This window comes from Dipteris shenzhenensis, chromosome 6, assembly GCF_047967505.1.
Source record: "Dipteris shenzhenensis isolate YYH24624 ecotype China chromosome 6, Dip_SZ_1.0, whole genome shotgun sequence".
In the NCBI taxonomy this organism is placed as follows: Eukaryota; Viridiplantae; Streptophyta; class Polypodiopsida; order Gleicheniales; family Dipteridaceae; genus Dipteris; species Dipteris shenzhenensis.
Genome location: NC_141601.1, coordinates 34,657,608 through 34,679,960, shown reverse-complemented (window position 1 = coordinate 34,679,960; position 22,353 = coordinate 34,657,608). Strand labels below are relative to the sequence as shown.

Genomic DNA, 22,353 nt, shown 5'->3' with positions numbered 1-22,353 from the left:
ACTCCACCAGCCATAGCCATGACCAAGGGAGTTGCAAGATAAGTAGCCAAGGGAAACAGGTCGTCTTTGTTCGGTGAGGCACTGGCAGAGAACTCAACTTGGTGATGAGACTCTCATAATTGATCACAACCTTCGGCACTGGGGAAGGAGAACTCAAACTTGGTGATGTTGTAACACACTGAGAGAATGCGTCAGTGTGCTAGAGCTCACCACACCAGATTGAGTTCCCTGTCCACCATTGTCGAATGTTGTGCTGGATTGAGCTCGCCGCCGCCAAGTTGAGTTCCCTCTCCTAGTGCCTTAAAAGAAGTAATTCCTTAATAACCCCACCATTGCCTTGAAAGAAGTTGCTATCATGAAGGCAATTTCTTGAAGACTTGAAAGAAAAACCTCATGACCAACCATGTTGTAGGATGGGGAGCCAAGGGAAACGGGTCGTCGTTGTTCCGTGAGGCACTGGGAGAGAGCTCAACTTGGTGTTGAGCCTCACGTAATTGCGCACAACCTTTGGCACTGGGGAAGGAACTCAACTTGGTGATCAGCTCTAACACATTGAGAATGCATTAGTGTGCTAGAGCTCACCACCATATTGAGTTTCCTGTCCGCTTTGCTGTCGAAGTTGTGCTCGATTGAGCTCACCTCCAAGTTGAGTTCCCTCTTCCAGTGCCTTGACAGAAGTTGCTATGAAAAAGGTTATTTCAATTATGAGGTGCTCGTATTGTCCCTTGCATACGAGGAGTTCCGGGTCAAAATTGTAAGATGATAGCACTACGAGGTGCTCTTATTGTCCCCTACATACAAGGCACCAGGTCAAAAGTGTAAGAAATTGCTAACAAGGGCAAAAAGTGACACCCAATTCTACCACAATGGTGGTGTTGACAAGTGCTTAAAGAAGTGTCACAAAAACAAAGTGCTAGCATAGAGGAAATCGGCAAGAGTGCAATTAAACAGGGGGAATATTTCGATAAGGTGACTATTCAAAATGGGTCCAATGAGGACACGACCACGAGACAACCACCCTCTCCACCTCATCCTCTTCCTATCATACTCCCTTGGTCGATAATCAATCCAATTGACCACCAAAAGGAAGGGATGAAACTTGGGGTGTGCTGACCTATAGGAAACCCACAACCCCCAAAGGGCAAGGAGAATACTTAGACCTTGTCATTGAGAGGCAACACCTTGCTGAAGCATAGCAGTTGGTGTGCAAATGCCAAGAAAGATTCGAGCAATGGCCTAAGGCAAGTTAAGGGACAGACACTATCCATTTTGATAAATAAAGCATATATGACCGGACGCATCATGCATTGGATGATAATATTATTAGATTTTGATACCACCATCGTGGTTTTTAAGGGAAGAACTCACTTTATGGCAGACCATATGTCTAAGATTCCCAATGAAGAGCTAGCAAATGTCATCAACAATCTCCCTAATGCCCCATGATTCCTTATTGACTTAATACCAAGATGGCCACAAAATATTAGCCACTTTTTGGCTAATGGGTTTCCCCAAGACAAGTCCCTGAGCAAGGATAGAGCCCAAAAACTTATCAAGGATGCAGCACCATATCAACTAATTGCTGGTCAATTGTATTAGATGGGAAAGGATGGCATCATGCATCACAATGTTCACGAAGATGAATTCATTGAGGTGTTGGAAGAAGCCACCAACTCGGGCATAGTATGAGGACATTGGTAGGAGAAATCATGGCCCACAAGGCATCACAATTTTGGTTATGGTGGCCCACAGTTTTGCGGATGCGGCTTAATACTGTGACCCTTACCAAAGAGCATGGCATACCTCAAAAGAAGGACTACATGTCCCTGAATTTGCTGAATACTGTGACCCTTGCCAAAGAGCATGGCATACCTCAAAAGAAGGACTACATGTCCCTCATGGGAATTCTTACAAATTAACCCTTTGAAAAAGTGGGGTATTAATTTCATTAGACCTGTAAGTCTGGCAGCAGCAAAAGGAAAGCAAGCGTGATATATTATCATTGTGATTGATTACTATAACAAGTTTTAGAAGCCAAGGCAACTAGGAAATCTAACACTAGGGCAACAGCTAAATTCCTATATGAGAATGTTATATTACGCTTTGGCCTCCCCATGGAGATAGTCAGCGATTGAGAAACTCACTTCGTCAACGAGATCATACAAATCCTTATGAGTGAATTCCTTATTGTTTATGAAAAGTCCACTCCCTACTGCCCCAAGGAAAATGGCCAAGTCAAGAGCTCGAATAGAACATTTTGGAAAACCATGAAATGCATAGTGGAAGCCAGTCAAAATGACTTGCATTGCAAAAATATATATATATAGTATTAATAGAGAGGTTTTTGACCTAGAAATTGTACATGCAGATTAACCACAAGGCACAGCTCTCAAGTAGATAAACTAAAAGCCATTTCAATATTAATAGAGATGTTGTTAAAGAGTTAATAAGTTTGAAAATTTTTTTCTAAGTAGGTAAACCACAACGCATGGGATTCTAGGTAGACCTATTGAGAGTCTATTGATCACTTTTTACTTTAATAGCATCACATAGACATGCATTTGTGCATGTGCGTCTGTGCACACACATGCACACACGCATGTGCGTGCATGCGCATGCAACACACACGTGCACGTGCACGTGCATGCATGCATGCGTGTGTGTGTGTGTGCGCACACACACACACACACACACAATGACCCACCCTTAATGATCCTTCCAATCTTTGGGTTTTTTAGACTTCGATGACCCTTGCAATCGTTATTAGCATTTTTCCCATGTCTATGAGTGACTACGATATTTGAAATTAGCTCTCGACTAGATTTTTACCATTGGGGACTTCCTAATGTACCCCATACTAGGATTACCATTTCTTATCAAGGTGACCTTGATAACACTTTATATACTTACCTCAATGTGCATGAACACGATAGTAACCAAGTGGCAACATCCATCATGAAAGCAATACAGAAGGTTAGAGATGTGCATGGATGTTTACCTCGCACCTTGCGTATACAGGCTGATAACTGTTGGAGAGAAAACAAGAATAGATATATATTTGGTTTATGCTCTATGTTGGTTGGTTTGAATAGAAGTTGGTTTTCTTCTTGTCAGTCATACACATGAAGACATAGATCAAATATTTAGTGTTAACTCTGGCGAGTTAAAGTCAAGGGATGTGATGACATTGGAGGATATGATGTTTTGAATTGGGAAAAAATTTGGAGGCTCTCGAAAGGAGGAATTTGGAGAGAATGGTTGATTGGAGAGCATTCATAGAGCCACATTTAAAAGGGGAGATGATGGATTAATAGGGCAGCCCCTATTCAAGGGCCTTTTTTTTTTAAATTAAGCACATACACGTGCTTCTAATATACTACAAGGATATATTGTTTATGTAAGGCCCATATAGGACAAGTGAATCCCTCTTTTTTTTTTGGCTTTTAGGCCATGCCTTGCCTTTTTAATCATCATATCCCATGTAAGATCGAACATGCACTTTTTCTATAGAACTTTGTTAAAAGGGATGTGGCAAGCCATTAGCCAAGCTAGCAACATGGCACATGATGTGATACACCACCACACAATTCGGATATTTTTTGAGGATGGTCAAAATCTATGATCGAGTCCATAATCACGTAAAATCACCTAAAGGCCTCACTTGTCTAGTGAGTAAATTAGGAGGTAGATGTAATCCATACTTAAAGCTCTCCTGAAATTAGTGAGCCAATTACTACTACACAATGGCAAATATTTGACAATCTCTAGGTATATTTCAATTGTACAATTTAGCAATTCTTACATCTCTGTTGTTTCTATATTTTTCACTTCCATGATTGCTCCACATTTTATGCAAATGCTTGTTCAATGGAGATATAGCTCTTGGATTGATTAACTCTATTTCATTATCAAAGATAGCTTATAATTGTAAAGACAAGAGGTGACTTCAATAGTAATTTCAATAGTATACTATTGTAAATGCTTCAAAGTCAAAAAGGAGAATGACGGATATTGCACTATAGTTCAATAATCGATGGCATGCTAGTGAGGCTTACAATTTCAATGGTACAGGGAACATACTATTACACGAATAAACAAATGGTCAGTAATTAGACGGTTTAATACTAAGCATGGTAAGAAGTTTCCAATATCCTCTCCAGTTGCCATGGTCAAAGGACATCAAATAGATGCTTGAGCTTTGTTTCTCATTGCCCATATCTTATCAGTCTTCCTGCATTTGAGCATCAGCATAAATGTTTGCCATCAAGACATATGCTGCAGGAACTTTCTCATCTATTCTCACGACATTTTCAAAGGCATGTCTTCCAACCACTACATTTTTCCATGTTCGACACGCACCCAATACTATCAACCATACAACAACATCAGGTTCAAAAGGCATCTTCTTCACCATTGCCACTGCCTCACCAACTCTGCCTGCACGGCTGAGGATATCAACCATGCAAGTATAGTGCTTGCGAGTGGGGACAATTCCATACTGCTTGCACATAGCATGAAAGCAGTTCTGGGCCCTGTCCACTAGACCCACATGACTACATGCAGTAAGAACAATAAGAAATGTGAAATCCGTTGGACATATGCCTTCCTGTCTCATTCTCTCAAACAAATTCAACGCAAGTTCACTGTCTCCCTGGCCAGCATATCCTGCAATCAATGCACTCCATGCTACAGCATCCCTGGTTGTCAACGTATCAAACACCTGTTGGCCATCGATCATGCTCCCACATTTAGCATACATGTCAATAAGACTAGTTGCCACTTTTACATCAGTCTCTAAACCAGCCCTGCAAATCTGAAAATGTATTTCTTTCCCGAGTTCCAGAGAAGCTGTGTTTCCACATGCTTTCAGAACAGCAACAAAGGTAAGATTGCTTAGTGACAGACCTTGCTCTTGCATTTGTGCATAAAGTTTTAAAGCAGCCTCATGTTCTTCTTGCTCGGCATAACCCAAGATCATGTTAGTCCAGGAAACCTCATCAAGGTGAGGCAATTCGTCAAATACGCGCCGTGCATCCTCCATGCTCCCACATTTTGCATACAGATTCACCAAAGTGTTTCCAACATATACATTTGACTCAAACCCACTGCTCACTACTTGGGCATGGATGGCTCTACCTTTTACCAGGCATCCTATTTTCACAAGTTTCCCACCAACTTGTGCCCCCTCTTCCAATGTTGCAAGGCTAGTATACACCTTCAGTGCACCAAGGAAGCTTTGGGCATCAGGTTGGACACATTCCTTGTGCATCATTGCATACAAGTCCAAAGCCAGCACACACTCTTCTAGCTCAGCATACCCCAGGATCATGGTAGTCCATGTAACCACATCACGATGATGCAATCTGTCACAAACACATGATGCATCCTCTATGCTCATACATTTTGTGTACATATTTAGCAAGGCGGTTCCCACAAATACATTTGACTCAAAACCACTCTGTACTATTTGAGAGTGGATCTCTCGGCCTTTTGTCAAGCTCCTTAGTTTTCCAATTTTCCCATCAAGTTGTTTTGCCTCTTCTAGTGCTGCCAGGCTACTGCAAGCCTTTAAGGCACCAACAAAAGTTCGATCATTTGGTTGGACACCTCCCTGGTGCATCCGTGCATATAGTTCCAAAGCCTGTAGACTTTCTTCTTGCTCAGCAAAACCCAGGATCATGGTAGTCCAGGTGGCCACATTACAATGAGGTAACTCATGAAACACACTCCATGCATCCTTTATGCTCCCACATTTTCCGTACATATCCACTAAGGTCGTTCCCACGAATGCATCTGACTCAAAGCCGCTCTTTATTACTTGGGAATGGATGGCTCTACCTTCCAACAGGCACCCTATAGTAGTAAATTTGTCAGCTTGTTTTTTATCTTTCAGTGCTGCCAGGCTACTGCAAGCCTTCAATGCACCAACAAATGTTCGATCATTTGGTTGGACACCTTCCTGCTGCATGTGTGCATACAACTCCAAAGCCTGTGCACCCTGTTCCTGCTGGGCATACCCCATGATCATAATGGTCCATGATACGACGTTGCGTTTTGGCATGCTGTCAAAGACACGTCGTGCATCCACAATGCTGCCACGCTTCACAAATACATGCATCAAGTTGTTCATCTTAAAACGTTCTTCCCTCCTGTTATAAAAATCGACACCCTCTTGAAGCTGAGGCAACCTTTTGTCATCTCTGTCTGCACCAAGAGAATGACTGCAGAGGAGCAGCCTCAGCTCTAAGGCCATGATTAATTAGGCGCAAGAAGAGAAGCGCATCTGCTCGGCTTTTGGGTTACAACGAGTCTATCCCATCGATGGACTTTCACACTGCATAGAAGCTAAGAACCACATCTGCCCCAACAACGTGCTTCTGGCTGCTGCAATCGGGTTGGCCATCTCTGCGTTCAGGAATGGCTTACCTATAGGATCAAAGGCTCGGCGCTACATGAAACTGACACTTATGTCGCACTGCTAACGGCATAGGAAACCCTTGCATTGTTCTTAATCTAAAACAATCGACATATCAAACTAAAATTGAGCATTGTCAGATACCCACCACTGCGTCTGCTTGGAGCATCACCTAGAACCTGTGTGAAGTGTGGGCGGGGAGAGTGACTATGTCAATACCTTGTGCCTTTGCCCTGTCCACCACATCCAGCAACGTGGGCACAATGAGGAGGTGTCGATTACTCATGTTGGAAGAGCTTTCTAGTCTAATCAGGCAGAAAAAAGCTGCGTCCATGCCCTTGCTTGCATCGAGAAGGACGCACAATCCTCAAACTTTCCCACATAGTTGTGCATCATCCTCTTGCCTCTAAAGATGTAGGAAATGGGCGATGCATACCCTTCCATATTGACACACCTCAAATTTTCATCTACTGGGTGAAGCTGTTTACTGTCTGCCTGATGCCTTTCTCATCCTTCCACCCTCCGCCTCATCAGCATTCCAAACATTGGTGGGTAGTAATTATACCGTGACAAGCAAGCTGAGCTGACTGATGTAACTCAGCAGAGTGGGGCGGCTGAGCCTCAGGACCATGTGCTGACATGGTGGTTCAGCTGATCGACGGTGCATGGTGGAGGCAGCGGATCGTGCAGCTGGCGCCAGTCGCGAGGATTTGGACCGCGTTCTACGGGGCAGGGCTGAGGGAACTCTGGCCGACGGCGCTTTTGGAGGGCCGCCTACCTTTTTCAGCGCACGGCGTCGCACCTATGCACCATGGGCATGCATGCATGCAGCTGTCCTCCCACCATATCATGCAGCTCTGCATGAGAGCTGCCCTGCATCACTGAGAAGGTGGAACGAAGGTGAAGCGGAACGGGGGAACAGCTGGCGAGCGAAAGCCAGGTAAACTCTACTCTCCGTCCTTCAACACGGTCTGCTCCAGGTACGTACGCTACATTCCTCGCATCATCCAATCTCCATCTAAGCTAAGTTGGACGACCGTTCCCTGACATCTCCCTAAGTGATATCAACCATCTGCATGGTATTTTTATAATGCTCCAAGCTGATCATTTTCTAAAGAGATCCTGATGACTGTTCCGCATAGATCCCCTCCAGCAAGGCTCCACCCGGAGACTCTGACTCCACAAATAGTGGTCTATGGATCATTGCTCCCAATGAGCATTCCTCAAGTTCACATCCTGCGCCTTCCAACATTCTTTAGGATCCATGTTTGTAACTAACCTTGTGGGTTAATAACCCTATTTTTCTCTACTATGCATAGTGCGTTGGCATAGCACGCAAGGCATGTCTAACATGGCATCATGGCTGGGAAGTTCATGCATGGTATAATAAGCAAGAAGGTGACAGTTGGTGCGAGAGCCCTAGAGGATGTATTGGAGGATCTATATCTGCGATTGAGTTGGGAGGTTTTGCAAGATAGAGGTGGTCTAGTGTAATTGTTATAAGTGTGTTTGCACTTTGTTTAGATAAAAGCAAGATTTCCAAGGCACACTTTGCCATGGCATCAAGCGTAGTTATACCAAAACCTAGTGAGGCTGCAAAGTTGGATGGGACCAATTATCCAATATGGACCTATGCAAAGTTGGATGGGATCAATTATCCAATCTGGCAAGAGAAATTCGAGATGTGATGGAAGGATTAGAGCATAGGCCTATAAATGTCATGGCTTTTTACGGAGAAGATTACAGTACTAGCTAATTCAAATAAATTGAGGAAGTGAAAGTTGAAGGATGCTAAAAGCATATCTATGCTTCTACACACAGGGATCTCAAAGCAAAAAGTAAAATGTGGAACCAAGCCCCTGAAGGAAAGGAGCAAGAAGGGCCATCCTCCAAGCAACCAAATGTACCTAAAAGACCTCTAAGCAACAAAATGTAGCTGAAAGACCTCAATGTATGAAATGTATCTATTCAGTACTTAATGAAACCACTCTTTAATTACTGGCCGAGTTGTCAAATGTTTGCAGCCATTCGAATACACATTTTCTCTGTACAAACAAGCTGTTTTAGGATCTTTCTTCCTTTATACAAACAAGTTGTTTTAGGATCACAATCAACACGGTGGAAGCATAGCATAAGTGGTCTCACAATTTAGGATCAATACTAGCAAGGTGGGAGTACAAGATAAGTGATCACCAGCATGGTGGTTGGTTGCATACGACATTAGGGAAATTTTGGACTAAAAAAGGGCCTCTTGGATTAGGCCCTTAAGATTTGTGATTAGCAATATAGCCAATGGGAAGGCTTGGGCATTAAAAGAATGGAGGATTCTATATTGGCCCTTCACTAGTAGAGAGACCTCCCTTGCTTCCCACTAGGCTCCCACTTGTGTCCCTCTTGGCCCCACCACCTCCTAGGGCATTTACTTCCCCCCTTGACTTTTGCGCTGGTCCCCCCTACCCTCCTCCCTCTCTCAAAATTTGCTTCACAATCAGGAGTTCACCATGATGCTGGATGAGGGGTAGTCAATGTACACTATGTCATCAATGTGAACATTCTTAGGGACCAACTGGTCAAAAGGTGGATAGTAAATAGTTGGCCATGCTCACGCCTTGTAAGATTTTGAAGAGCTATGGATAAGTAGTCATCACCATTCCAATAGGAGACTGATGAAATTTCATTATGCAATATGCTTTGATGAATTTCAGCATGAACTTTCAAACCATATATCTTGCTGCCTCTACAAGACCAACTAAACTTAAAGTTGAGGTTTTGAATGTGTTTAAAAATTTTGATGTTTTACATTTTGACCAAGAAATGTGGAGGTTGCATCTAGTGTGCGAATTTATAGATGGTTTGGTGATGAGTTTTCCTCTCAGGATGGGCTAAACAGAAGCTATGGCGCTAATGTTGCAAACAAGAGAACATGAACTATAGTATTTGTTAATGTGTGACATTGTCATGCCAGTGCCTCAGGATGGTCTATAGCATTGTCATGCCATTGTATCAAGGTGGTCTATATTAAGGGGCTACAATGATAACCATGAGAGTATGATAACCATGAGAGTATAGGTTCAGGCGAGGTATATTGCTATGCTAGGTGTGATATTTACTTTGTTTGAGGCATCTGTTGGAGAAGTGGAAATGGAGTTACTAGAATGCAACTAACTACGACAACAAATCCTAAACTAGGTATGTGGTTGTCTCCACATCTAGTCCATCCACCTTATCTCTGGATTTTCCCTTGTGGACAAAGAGCCACTGTGGGTATAGCCCTCATCCATATGTATGGCAAGTGAAGCATCCTATATGATGCAAGGGTAGTGTTTGTAGAGATTCCATAGCAAGATGTGGTCTCCTGGAGTGGCATGATTGATGAGTGCCCAAAATGGGCATGGCAAGCAGGCAATGCCTCTGTTTAGCTGATGATATCATGCCAAACAGCATCACCTTCATCTATGTTCTCACTGCTTGTAGACGTGGAAATCTGGATTCTGATTGTTGCTTATACTTTGCTTCTATGATGTGGGAGCATTGCACAAGACCCTCGGCCGAGCATTACATGTGTGCATGATTATCCTCTTGGGCGAAGAGGACTACTGGAAGAGGTGCCAGTTGAACATATTCATGCATCTTGGTTGAGCTTGCTTTCATCTTGCAAAACTCACAATGATGTTGAGAGGGCTGTGTGTGCTGCAAATTGATTGCTTCACCATATGTATGCTAGTAAACTTCCATGGCAATGCAAATAGGTTGGATGATGTGGCCAAGGTGGGAAAGACAATGGTGTGTGAAAGTGCTAGATCATTGTGGTAGAGAGGTGAATAATGTAGTGCATAAATTCCATGTGAAAGACCTATTGCATCCTCATTAGGAGAGTTGCTGAGGTGGAGTAGAAGAGGATGGGTAGGTTCTTGGCACACATGAGTGCTTCATGAAGTACATAAAGAAGGAATGCGTTGATAAAACCCACTCTTTTAAGCACAAATGAAAACATAAAAGCAAGCAATTTTTTAGAGATTTTTAAAGGAGATGAAATCAAAATTATAAAATTTAACGTGGCGTAGATAAGTTACACCACAAGATAAGATTCAGTAGTTGTTAACTCTCATAATAGGATTGTATGGTGTTAACAAACACCTTCAAAAGTGCCACTTTGCAAACTATCATAATATTTATAATGGTGTTAACAAACACCTTCAAAAGTTTCAATATTAAGCAAACTATTGCAATATTAAATGTATGATGAGAAGAACATAATAACTATTCATAATCTTTCACTTCCAAGTATCGATTCCCAATGCTCCACTTACTTAAAGTGGAGCATTTCCAATGCTCCACTGACTTTATTCCAAACCTTTCATTTCACACCACATCATAATAGATAACATAAATGAATGTGCGCATTGCATATGATGCATCTCATGGAAGTAATTGTGACACAAGTAGGTTATACACTGCCATGGACAGATGCTATTGAATTGACAAAGAAACATTGCTTGGCTAAGATTTCCACAGTCACAAATCTCCAATGCGAGCTACATTATCAATTAAGAATAATTATTATTTGACATAATCCTCCACAATGTAAGAGATAAACTAAGTAAGGATTGATACTCACTCCTCGTAATATGCAATAAAGATAACTCGTGCCTTAGTCAAATCCAATAGGTTGCAACCACTTGCAAACATTGTCTATGGTCTTTGGCTTGTTGCTAAGTACATTAAAAACAAGAGGATCGACCATATATGCATGTCTTTGTATCTATAGAGGAAGTTGTAAAACCATACTATAATAAAAAGAAAAGAATATTAGTTCATTTGATCCAATGGAAATACAAAGGCATAAAGTCAAGGAAAAGTTTGTGTCAAACTTGAGGATGACTATTATGACTTTGTCATTAACCTCTTTGTTAGATTTAAGAGGATTGAAATGTCCTCTTCATCGAACAGAAAAGTAAGAGGTACTTGAAACCTAACTTGAAATGGCTTCCCCATCTACTGCAAGGTATGATTATTTTCTAGACTCATTCGATGAATAGCGAGAGCAGCTTCGTTTTCTTGAGATGAGTTTCCTATATTCTCTACTCTAGCTATGTCCTCCTCATCCTCCTCCTTTTCCTCCCCCTATAAAAAGAAAATAATTAAGAGATTCAAATATTTAAATTAATTATAATTTTAAAAAAGTCTTTTTAAATAAATGAATAAAATTAAGGATAAGTTTTCATACCTTTAGATATCTTCGTGGTCTTTTTATGTAAGCATCTGAGGCAAGGTGAGTGTCATATCCATGTCCTTTAACTTCCTCACTATCGTTGGTGTCCTCACTATCATATCCATCACTTTCAGCATTTTCATCCTCTTTCTTGCTCTCATCATACATAGCCATCTCTATGTCAGCATCCTCTTCATGTGAGATTGGACCTTTTTTATCATACTTCATTGTGAGAGCAGCCATGGTATCAAGGTATTCCAAGCAAACAAGGTTCTCAATAATATTTACAAGGTGTTCTTTTCTTATAAGAGCTTTAAAAAAATGTCCCATTCGACACAAGGTGACTTCCCATCCGGGCGACAGCAAAAATTCCATCATACTAATTAAAAGATCAGCACCTTTTGCTAACCTTTCATAGTGATTGGCATTACGATGGAGGAGACTTGGAGCTTCATGCACTTCCAGCATTAGTTGCAATCTCTTTGCATTCCCTCTTATGTTGTTCCATAAGGAGTGATTATTATAAGGGCTCTTCACAAGAAAAAGGTTTCAAGACTTTGTATTTTGAGACCCCGTTCTCTCTTGTCCCTCTTTCTTGAGTATCATTGTAAATCTTAAGCTCATTACCATATTGTTTTTCTAGTGTAGCAGACATATTTTCCTTATCTTTTTTATCAGCAAATATGACGATGTTACATAGTCCCACTCTACCAATGGTGGTATGTAATATTCTGCCAGGGAGTTAACAAATATTGTCAAGTGATATTTCATAGACAAAGAAAAGCTAAGGCTTCTCCCAAGCAGTGTCGTTGGACAAGCAGTCATTCAATAAAACTCCCTTACACTCTACACTCTTTCTAGACTCTGAAATTATCTCATGTATGAGAAAAAGCCCCTGCTCAAAGTTTTTGCTTTTTTGAGAGTGTGCTCATTGTTGATATTTTGTACATATGCATGCACATTTTCCAGAATGTCATTCGCCATAGAAGGAGTAACTTCAGACCCATCCTCTTATACCTTCACCCATTTGTGCGCCCAAGCCTTCTGTTTAGCCGACGGTAAAGCTGATGCCATCTGCTTCACAATATTATGATCAACTTTACATTGACTGATTGGAATGTTTTTTTTTCTAACAAATATTCAATCACACTCTTTACTGCATCACGCTTGACCTGCTGGATGATGCAATCTTCTAGGCAATGATCTTTGTTCCTTTTTCCAAAAAACCATTCTTTGGACATTAATTTCTCTGCAACAGTACTTGCATATTTTTCTGGCAAGTTTCTTACAGGCCTCCACATCCGAGCCGTCATCTCTTTTTTCTCATTCTTCTTTGCCTTGTCTTTATTAAATGACGGAGCCTCATATGTGACATCTCCCTTCTCACATGCAAGACATAATTTTGTTATCTGATCAAAAACTTCATCACTGCGAAAAAGTATGCTTATGCAGTCTTGATAACTGTCCCTTACTGTCTTAAAGCTTGTCATCACCTCTGTCCTTTCTTGCTTTCCCCTTGGTATAATTGCACTCAAGCATGTGTAAAAGTCAACAATACTTTTCGCTTCCACTTTAGTAGCAACTCTTTTGAGAGTGGTCACAAGAGAATTAAAAGTTCTCCATATGGTCCTAGCTTTGAGCAACATTTGTGAAGTGGAAATGATCTTTCATAGTGCATGAATATCAAGATTAAGTCTTTGACTCAATCAAATATTTTTTTGTATTTTTAAAGATACAAATGCGTGAAAAATAGTAGTGGAATTGAGGCACATTCACGAAGGTGTCATAAGTAATTTCTCCTTTGTTGTATGCCTCTCTAGAATGCTCATTACAAGCATAAGCATAGTGCTGACCGTTCATGGCCTCAAATATGTAGTGAGCTAAGAAATTTCTTCTAGCATCCTTTATATGTCGTTCTCGATCATCCACTGAATGTTGTCCTTCCTGAAGTGAGGAAACTTGTTTTTCGAGGAGCTTAGTGAATTCCATCTCAAAATCTTGAGGCTGCTTGAAAGGGATGGATTCATTACAACGTCCTTTAACTAGCCAATATCCCCTTGGATGGATTACCACATTTAAAACAACTGGTTTTTCCCCATTAATCAAAGCCTCAAAAATATTTTTAGCATAGGTTTTATCTAAGGTCCTGTTGTTCGTGAAGATGCCTACTTTCACCACCAATTAAGCATGTATAACACAAGTCTTCTGGCCCCATATGTATCCTAGATCCTCATCTCTCACTGTCTCATTCAAGCGAAGATTTAGGTTCTTCGTTGTTGACAACATTTCTGCTTTTGAATTTGAGTCCATTTCAAGACCCTCTACATTCTCTTCATGTTCTTCCTCTTCCCTTTGCCCTTTCTTTGTAGATGAACAACCTCTTTTTCAAGTACTTGTAGCTATCACAGGACTTGGAACTGTAGCTCATGAAGTACTCGCCTTGCATTTGACATCGGGATTTACTTTTTAGGGGCTCTATCTAAACTACACTAGATCACTCTTCTTTTCTATTGCCTCCACTTCAAGTATACTTAAGGGCTACACTTGTTATATTACCCCATCAACTTTGTGTGTTACACCATCTAAGTGAGTAATACCATGAACGAGAGATGCATGTCCATGTCCTGTCTCATCTGATGCATGTCGTGTCTCAACCTTCCTGTCTCAAATGTAGATCCCTTGTAAGCATCCACACGTACAAGACCCTCATCCAACGCTACATGTTTTGTGTCATCCACTCCAGTTCCTCTCTCATTTGTATGACCCTGAACCAGTTCTACATGGCGTGTCTCATCACTTCCTTTCTCATGTGTGGATTCTTGCACCTTAGGTGTCTCATGTGTTGATCCTTGTACTTTAGGTCCCAAAGTATTCAAGGATTTTCTCCGAATGCATTTTTCTTGCTTCCTCAATGGAAATTTTGTCCCACACATGTTGGAGGATCTCCAATGCAGTCACCAATCCAGGAAATCTAAGTGCTTTTGGAGGCGGCATCATAAAGTGCATTGCATCTTTCTTTGAAAGAAGAAACAATCTATTGCATTCTTGACTTTGTGTAAATCATCATTGTATTGCTGTCTTTTTCAATTTTTATTCCGAGTAACGTGCGCCCTTGAGTCTAATTTCTCTTTGAGAAAGGTACATCCCATGCCTGCTCATCTTTCTCTAACTCTCTCTTTGTCATCTCACTAAAATGAGATTGCCTTTGCTCAGTACCAAGAACCAGGCTTTCTGGCGGTGTCAACAATGATCCAGTTTGTGAAGTACTTTGGGGCATAAACTCTTCCATTGTACTTCAATGTCATACCATTGACAAATATTGTAGCCTCAAGATCCATCCTATATTAAAGCATAATAAAAATTTTAGATACAAATAATATATTACTTTTGCATGAAAACTACAATTACTTTCATAAATAAAAAGTACAATGAGTCCCATTGATACACCTCAAGTTTTCATTCTCCCCAATGGTATAAGTGTCAATTTCATGCTTTGGGAATAGCCTAAAAGGCTTTACAAGGCTTAGATACATGCATAAATGTGGGGAAAAAAATAAGGATTTACAATGAACTTGTGGATAGTGTACAATGAAATAAAGTACAATCGGATACAAATCTAAAGTCTGTATGAGACAAGTGCAATATGCTCTATCCACTCCCACAACTGGTACAAATGTAATCTTCTTTGTCCACTCCCACAATTGATATAACTGTAATATGTCCTGTACACTGATACAACTTTCAATCATCTTGAAAGATTTAAAACCTTGATCGTTGCTTAAATGGTAGGGTTGTTGTGGGTGTGAAACCGCATGTGAGCGAATGGACTGACTCCAATTAGGAACTAGTCGGGAAATTTTGAGCATGGCTTTGATTGGTTTTTTTGGAGTTCTTTCCTCTAAGGATAAACTAATCTATGCTAATCTAGACTACACCAACCGTCGAAGCGAAGAAAAGCAAGAAATAATTTCTTTTCCATTGTTCTTTTTAATTTGCTTAGGTTGCGAGTTTAAAAAAGACAACTACAATTGAGACAAAATTGTTAAAAAATGAGACAATATTTTTATTTACAAAAACTAATTTACTTACAACGCATAAGAATTTAACATTCACACCCAAATGGACTAACACTATCCATAGCCAATCCAAGATGCAAAATGCCAAGGCTCAAGTCCAAACTCTAGCCACTTTTTTTGTATGTTTCACCAAGCCTTTCCATCCAAAGGGATCCATAATGTTCCTTCTATGAAGCAATTGTGAGAATTCCAATCTACAAGATCATCCATAGTGGAGAGAACTCCAAAGCGGCCAATCGAAGCCATGCCAAAAAATTCCTAAATAGTTCCTTCTTGGAGTCAGTCCCAGCGCTCACATGCAGTTTCACATCATCACATTACCTCAAACCTGATGTTTCATAGTTCAGTGAGTAGACTTTAAAGTGTTCAAAGACATATACCGATTGTTCAGTGGTGGGCAGATAGCACATTATTTGATTTCACACACACATGCCATTATTATACAGCCTATTTGGCTATTTTTCAGCATTGTGCTTTTGTTTCAATCCTTGTAAAGCCTCTTGGCTATTCTCGGCATCATTTGCCATAAGCCTTGTAATAGATTGGATTTGCATTTGCTACAAAACATGAAAGTGATCCAAATTCTATTTGTCACTTTAGAAGACTTGGCAAACATAAGGTGGCGGTTATCGTATCAAATATTATTAGTGCACATGTTGAGCTAAAGCATAAGTGTGGGGATATGGAAATCCTTGGAGATGTTATGCCCTATAATACTTCCAACAAAGCATTTATTGCATGGGATAGAAATGAGACTTATCCAACACATGTCATCAGGAATACAAAGTGCATATCTTTGGATTTTAGAGTGGGAGATATTTTACAAATGATATCATTTGCAAATAAGAACATAGGAGAAGGTCAAGTCTTGGGATTTGAACAAGTGGAACACTGGACATTCTTGTAGATGAAAATTCAAAAAGTTACTAATGATGGTATGGATGATAACTCAATCTCATTGGATGGTCCCTACTATGAGGTAGGTAAGGATTTGAGATGGAACATGCAATTTTTAAAGATTGAAAAGACTCGACATGTGGTTTTTAATGATAAACATAATGTATACTATAATATCAAAGAATTGAAAGAATATAAACATGTACCAAGCTCTTTCTTTCAGAGATGGATGATTCCAATGCACTCAACTATAGCACTGATACCTTTTTAGGAGTCGATGAGTTCATTGGTACCGAGAAAGAAAAAGATTTCACAATGATGCCTTATCCGGAGTGGATGAGTTCATGCACATTGAGAACTTGGGCAAAGATGTCAAAAGTGATATCTTATCACCATAAATATACTTTAAATGACACCGAGAAGCTTAAAAATATCATTCAAACAAACAAAACTAAATAGAAACATTTGCGAAATGGACACAAAAAAACTTCCTAAATAACTTTAGGATGACCAAAGTATGAAAACCCCATAGAAGGATTTTAGGATCCTTTACAAAAACCAATGTAGAGTATCTCAATTTTCATGGCTTGCAACTTGCTCTAGTCTATGACTCATTCTGGTCATCAAAGCTGTTAACCTATTTAAACCCACTTTAAACATTGACACCTCAGTGGACAGTAGATGAACTTATTCTTTCATATTATCAACTTGTAGTCTACACCCATTCTCACATACAACTAACCCTTCTCCACCTCTCCCCAGAAGTTGTTTCATGCAGTGATTGGTGTCCTTCACACTGTTCTATATTTGAGCAACCCTTGCAATGAGGGTTCCAGAGTATCCCCCCATGTCTCCTATTACTACTCCACTACCATTCAAATGAGCTTATGTCCATAAGAGGTCAAGTATCTCATGTTCATTGCACTTATATCTTTATTACTCTCACACACGTCTTGAATTGATTTTAAACGATGTTCAACAGAGAGATCATACACCTCAAAGATGAGAAGTCCTGGAATCTTGTGTCTATCATACTTCACTTTTTGGCACGTGATGCATTCACTTACAAACTTACGTATGTCCCTCCACATCCCTGGCTAAAAGAAATATCTCTCAATAGCCTGAGTGGTAGACAAAATACCTCGATGTCCTGTATAAGGAGGGGCGTGACATTCTTCCAAAACTTTGGCTCTCATATCTTGGGTCACACACAAATGATCATCTTTCATGAGAAAACCATCCTTTAAAGAATACTAGCTTGATGATTCACCTGCAAGATGTTCCTCATAACTTCTTCAAAATCTGGATCTTGTAAATATAGTTCTTTCATAGCCTCTAGATCCTGGTGATATGCTATGGTAACATTATTCACTTTGGGCCTTCTAGATAAGGCATCTACTACCTTGTTCCAAGCTCCTGGTGTGTAGACAATCTGAAAGGGAAACATGGATAAGAAATTTTCCCATTTCAGCTGCTTTTCAGATATCTTAGTCTACGTTAAGAAATACCTGAGGCTCTAATGGTCTGTCTTGACTGTAAAATCAACTCTAATAAGATAATGCTTCCAGATAGCTAAGGAATGGATAACCGCTAGCATATCTTTTTCATAAACTCCCAAATATCTCTCTGCATCATGTAGCCTCCTACTTTCATAGGCTATGACTTGTCCTTCTTGGTGGAGGATAGCTCCCACACACCTCCACATGTATCACATTCCACATCGAACTGTTTGTGCAAATCTGGAACAATAAAAATTGGCTTGGTTGTTAACTTTTCTTTGAGAGTGTTGAAGGTTGTCCTTTGCCGTTCTCCCCACCTAAAGACTAAAAATTTCTTGATCAAATCATGCAAGGGGGCTGCTATATCAGCAAAGTGTCTGATGAAGTGTCTGTAATAGGAGCAAAGCCCAAGAAAACTGCATACTTGATGTACCGATGTAAGTTCTAACCATTCTTGAATAGCTTTTATCTTCACTGGATCCATCTAAATCCCTTCCTTTGAAATTATGTGTCTAGATAGTGAATCTCATTCAGAAAGAATTCACTCTTTTTAGCGTTGATAAAGAGCTTATGATTTCTGAGTTCTTGGAACACAGTGGCCAGATTTTTTTTATGTTCTTTCTCTATCTTTGAAAAGACTAGGATGTCATCAAAGAAAGTACCTGTAAAGTGCCTATAAGGTTTGAAAACCTGGTCCATCATATGATTAAAAGTGGCTAGGGCATTGGTTAGCCAAAAGGGCATCACCAAAAACCCATAAAACCTAAAAGTGGTTCGGAAACGGTCTTATGCACATCTTGAGGATGAATCCTTATTTGGTGGTACCCACTCTTTAAGTGAATGCGGCTGAAAATCGTGGCCCCTTTTAATTTGTCCAAAATATCATCTATGCATGGGATTGGAAATTTGTTCTTGGCTGTCATCTTGTTAGAGCTCTGTAATCCACACACATATGGTAGGAGCCATCCTTCTTATGGACCAAGAGCACAGGATAACAAAAGGGTGAGGAACTGGACCTAATAAGTCCTTTAGAGAGCAAATATTATATCTGAGCCATGATTTCCTCTGTTTGAGTTGCGCTCACTCGATAAGGTGGGCAGTTCAGAGGAGTTCTATGACATGATCTTCTGGCCGCTTTGGAGGAATCTCTCCTTGAAGAGAATATGAAAAGCAATCTTTGAAAAATTCTAGGAACTAAAAATTTTCTTTATTCATAGGACTTACCTCCACTTGAGGTTCACCCTCTCTCTCTTTGACAAAAACCATATACGTAGAAATTGCAGATTTTATTACTTTAGAAATGGAAATATTTAATACAACTAGAATGGTCTCGCCTCTTCCTTTGGCCAAAATCTTATGCTCACATATGGAGGGCCCCATAGGGCTAAAACCCAAGAGGAGGTAGCGCCCACATATGGAGGGCCCCACAGGGCTAAAAGCCAACAAAATACCCTAAAAGCCAAGATTATGGCCCAAAAAGCATGTGAATTAGCTTTTAGAAGCTCTAGAAAGCTAAAAGTGTAAACGCCCAGCTTTTTGGGAAAGAGCCCCAGCTTTTTAGAAAGCTCTGCTTTCGGGTTGGGGCCAAGCCTATAAAAGAAGAACCCCTGAGCTCTAGAATCATTAAGAGTTGTACTCATCCCAAGCTCTTGTGAGAGCTAGTTGTACAAAACTCTATTTCTATTGCAATAAAGACCTTCAAAGGGGTCTAGCCCTTTTTTTGGGCCCTACTGCAGTGTGATGCTTCTATCCCTATTCTTTCTTGAACACAATTGTGTCCTCATAGCTTCTTCCTATAATCCAAGCAATCCCAATTGAGAGTCTGATACTAGTTGAGAGTGCTCTCAACGGAAGCAAGAACGGAAGAAGGAGAGAGAGAGAGACAGAGAGCCACACAAGTTTGGTGGGTGCAGAACCACCCTAATCTTCTTTTTCATTCATTTATATATGTGTTTGAGTATTGTACATAACCGGGGTTAAGGCACAGTGAACTTTAACCCCCACAACCTCCCACTTAAAGGACAATGTGCCTTTAAGAGAGAACAACCAGTGAGCATACTATCCAATGCCCATCAATACACGACAATACTCAAACCGCTGACTAGGTAGACTCTTCGTCAGCATATCTGCAGGGTTATCATCTGTATGAACCTTGACAAGCTCTATGCGCTTGTCCTCAAGTACCTCCCTGATGAAATGGTACGTGACCTCAATGTGTTTGGTCTTTGCATGAAAGACCGGATTCCGTGCTAGCTGAATAGCACTCATGGAATCACTATGCAATGTCGGTACACCTGTATGAATCCCCAAATCTCCCACTAGCCGATCAAGCCATATAGCCTCCTTGCAACCCTCTGTGGCTGCAACATACTCAGCCTCTGTGGTAGACAAAGCCACGCACTTCTGTGCACGAGACATCCACGACACTGCACCGCCTGCAAAGGTGAACACATAACCAGAAGTGGATCTCCTACTATCCACATGCCCTGCATAGTCTGAATCTGTGTACCCAAGTACACGCATGTCTCCTTTACCAAAGCAAATGCACATCTCCTTGGTACCCTTCATGTACCTCATGATGCACTTAACTGCCTCCCAATGCCTCTTTCCTGGATTAGCCATATACCGGCTAACAACTCCCACTGCAAATGCAATGTCTGGTCTAGTAGCTATCATAGCATACATAAGACTCCCAACTGCTGATGCATAAGGAACCTTGGCCATCATGGCCCTCTCCTCATCTGATTTGGGACTATCTGTATGACTCAGTTTCACATATGGAGGCAATGGAGTACTCACTGCCTTCCCCCCCTCCATATTGAAACGCTGTAATACTTTTGTAACATACTCTTTTTGTGAAAGCCAAAGGAGTTTCCTACTCCGATCACGCGTGATGCGCATACCAAGAATATGACCTGCAAATCCCAAATCCTTCATATCAAAGGCCTCATGCAACTTGGCCTTTAATGTATCTAGCTCATAAGTATTCTTGCTAGCCAATAGCATATCATCCACATATAGTGCTAGGATTATCAGGCTATTATCCTTAGCCCTTTTAGTGTAGAGGCAGTGATCAATTTCACTCCTTCTAAAACCCTGGGACCGAATGAAAGCATCAAACTTCTGATACCATTCTCTAGGTGCTTGCTTAAGACCATAGAGACTCTTTTTCAGCTTGCAAACTAAATGCTCTTTGCCCTTTTCTTCAAAGCCTTCCGGCTGCACCATGTAAATTTCCTCATGCAAATCCCCATGCAAGAAAGCTGTCTTGACATCCATTTGCATAAGCTCCATATCCTCTACTGCCACTAGTCCAAGCATGCATCTAAGTGTGGTCATCTTCACAACCGGAGAGAATATCTCATCAAAGTCCACACCCTTCTCTTGCTTGAACCCTTTAGCAACCAAACGGGCCTTGTACCTAGGCACATCATCACCTGTGACCTTCATTTTGTAGACCCATTTACATGGCAATGCTTTCTTTCCATGTGGCAAAGAAACCAAGTCCCAAGTCTTATTCTTCATAAGTGAACTCATCTCTGATTGCATAGCATACTCCCACTTGCATTGATCCTCACGCATCATAGCCTCTCTATAGCAAGAAGGCTCCCCGCAATCAGTAAGCATCACATAGTCTACCCCTGGAACATACCTATCAGGCGGTCTAGACACTCTAGATGATCTTCTCAATGGCATTTCAGCTTGCTGTCCCACTTGCATATCAGCCATATTTGGCTCATCATTTCCACCAATAGATGATCCATCATCTACCCTTGATTGTATACCTGTGGGAGTACTTGGTGGTACCATTTCTTGCACATTTGGTGCATGGACAGCTTGCTGTCTATCAACATATGCAGGTGGATTCACATCCTGGAAAGTGATTCTCCTCATTTCCACATCCCTCATGGGTGCCTTATGCATCTTCTTCTCATTGAAGACCACATCATGGCTGCGTATGATCTTCTTTGCTTCTGGATCCCAGAGACGATAGCCCATCTCTCCACTTTCACCATAACCTAGAAAGATGCATTTCCTAGACTTAGGATCTAGTTTCTTTCGAAGCTCTTTTGGCACATGTGCATATGCCTCACACCCAAATATACGTAAATGAGAGTAAGAGGGCTTCTTTCCACTCCATGCCTCTTCAGGAATACCACCATCCAAACTCTTGCTAGGTGATCTATTGATCACATGCACTGCAGTCTTCATTGCCTCAGCCCAAAAACCACCAGAAAGACTTGCATTGGAAAG

The 22,353-nt window shown here is 40.9% G+C and overlaps 1 protein-coding gene across 1 annotated transcript; it reads right to left on the bottom strand.

The window, feature by feature from the left end:
- Window positions 1–4,222: 4,222 nt before the first annotated feature.
- On the bottom strand, window positions 4,223–6,253 carry LOC147901100 (pentatricopeptide repeat-containing protein At3g02330, mitochondrial-like). Its single transcript, XM_087376431.1, has one exon. The coding sequence runs from the start codon at window positions 6,251–6,253 to the stop codon at window positions 4,223–4,225; it is 2,031 nt and encodes a 676-aa protein (XP_087232557.1).
- Window positions 6,254–22,353: the final 16,100 nt, after the last annotated feature.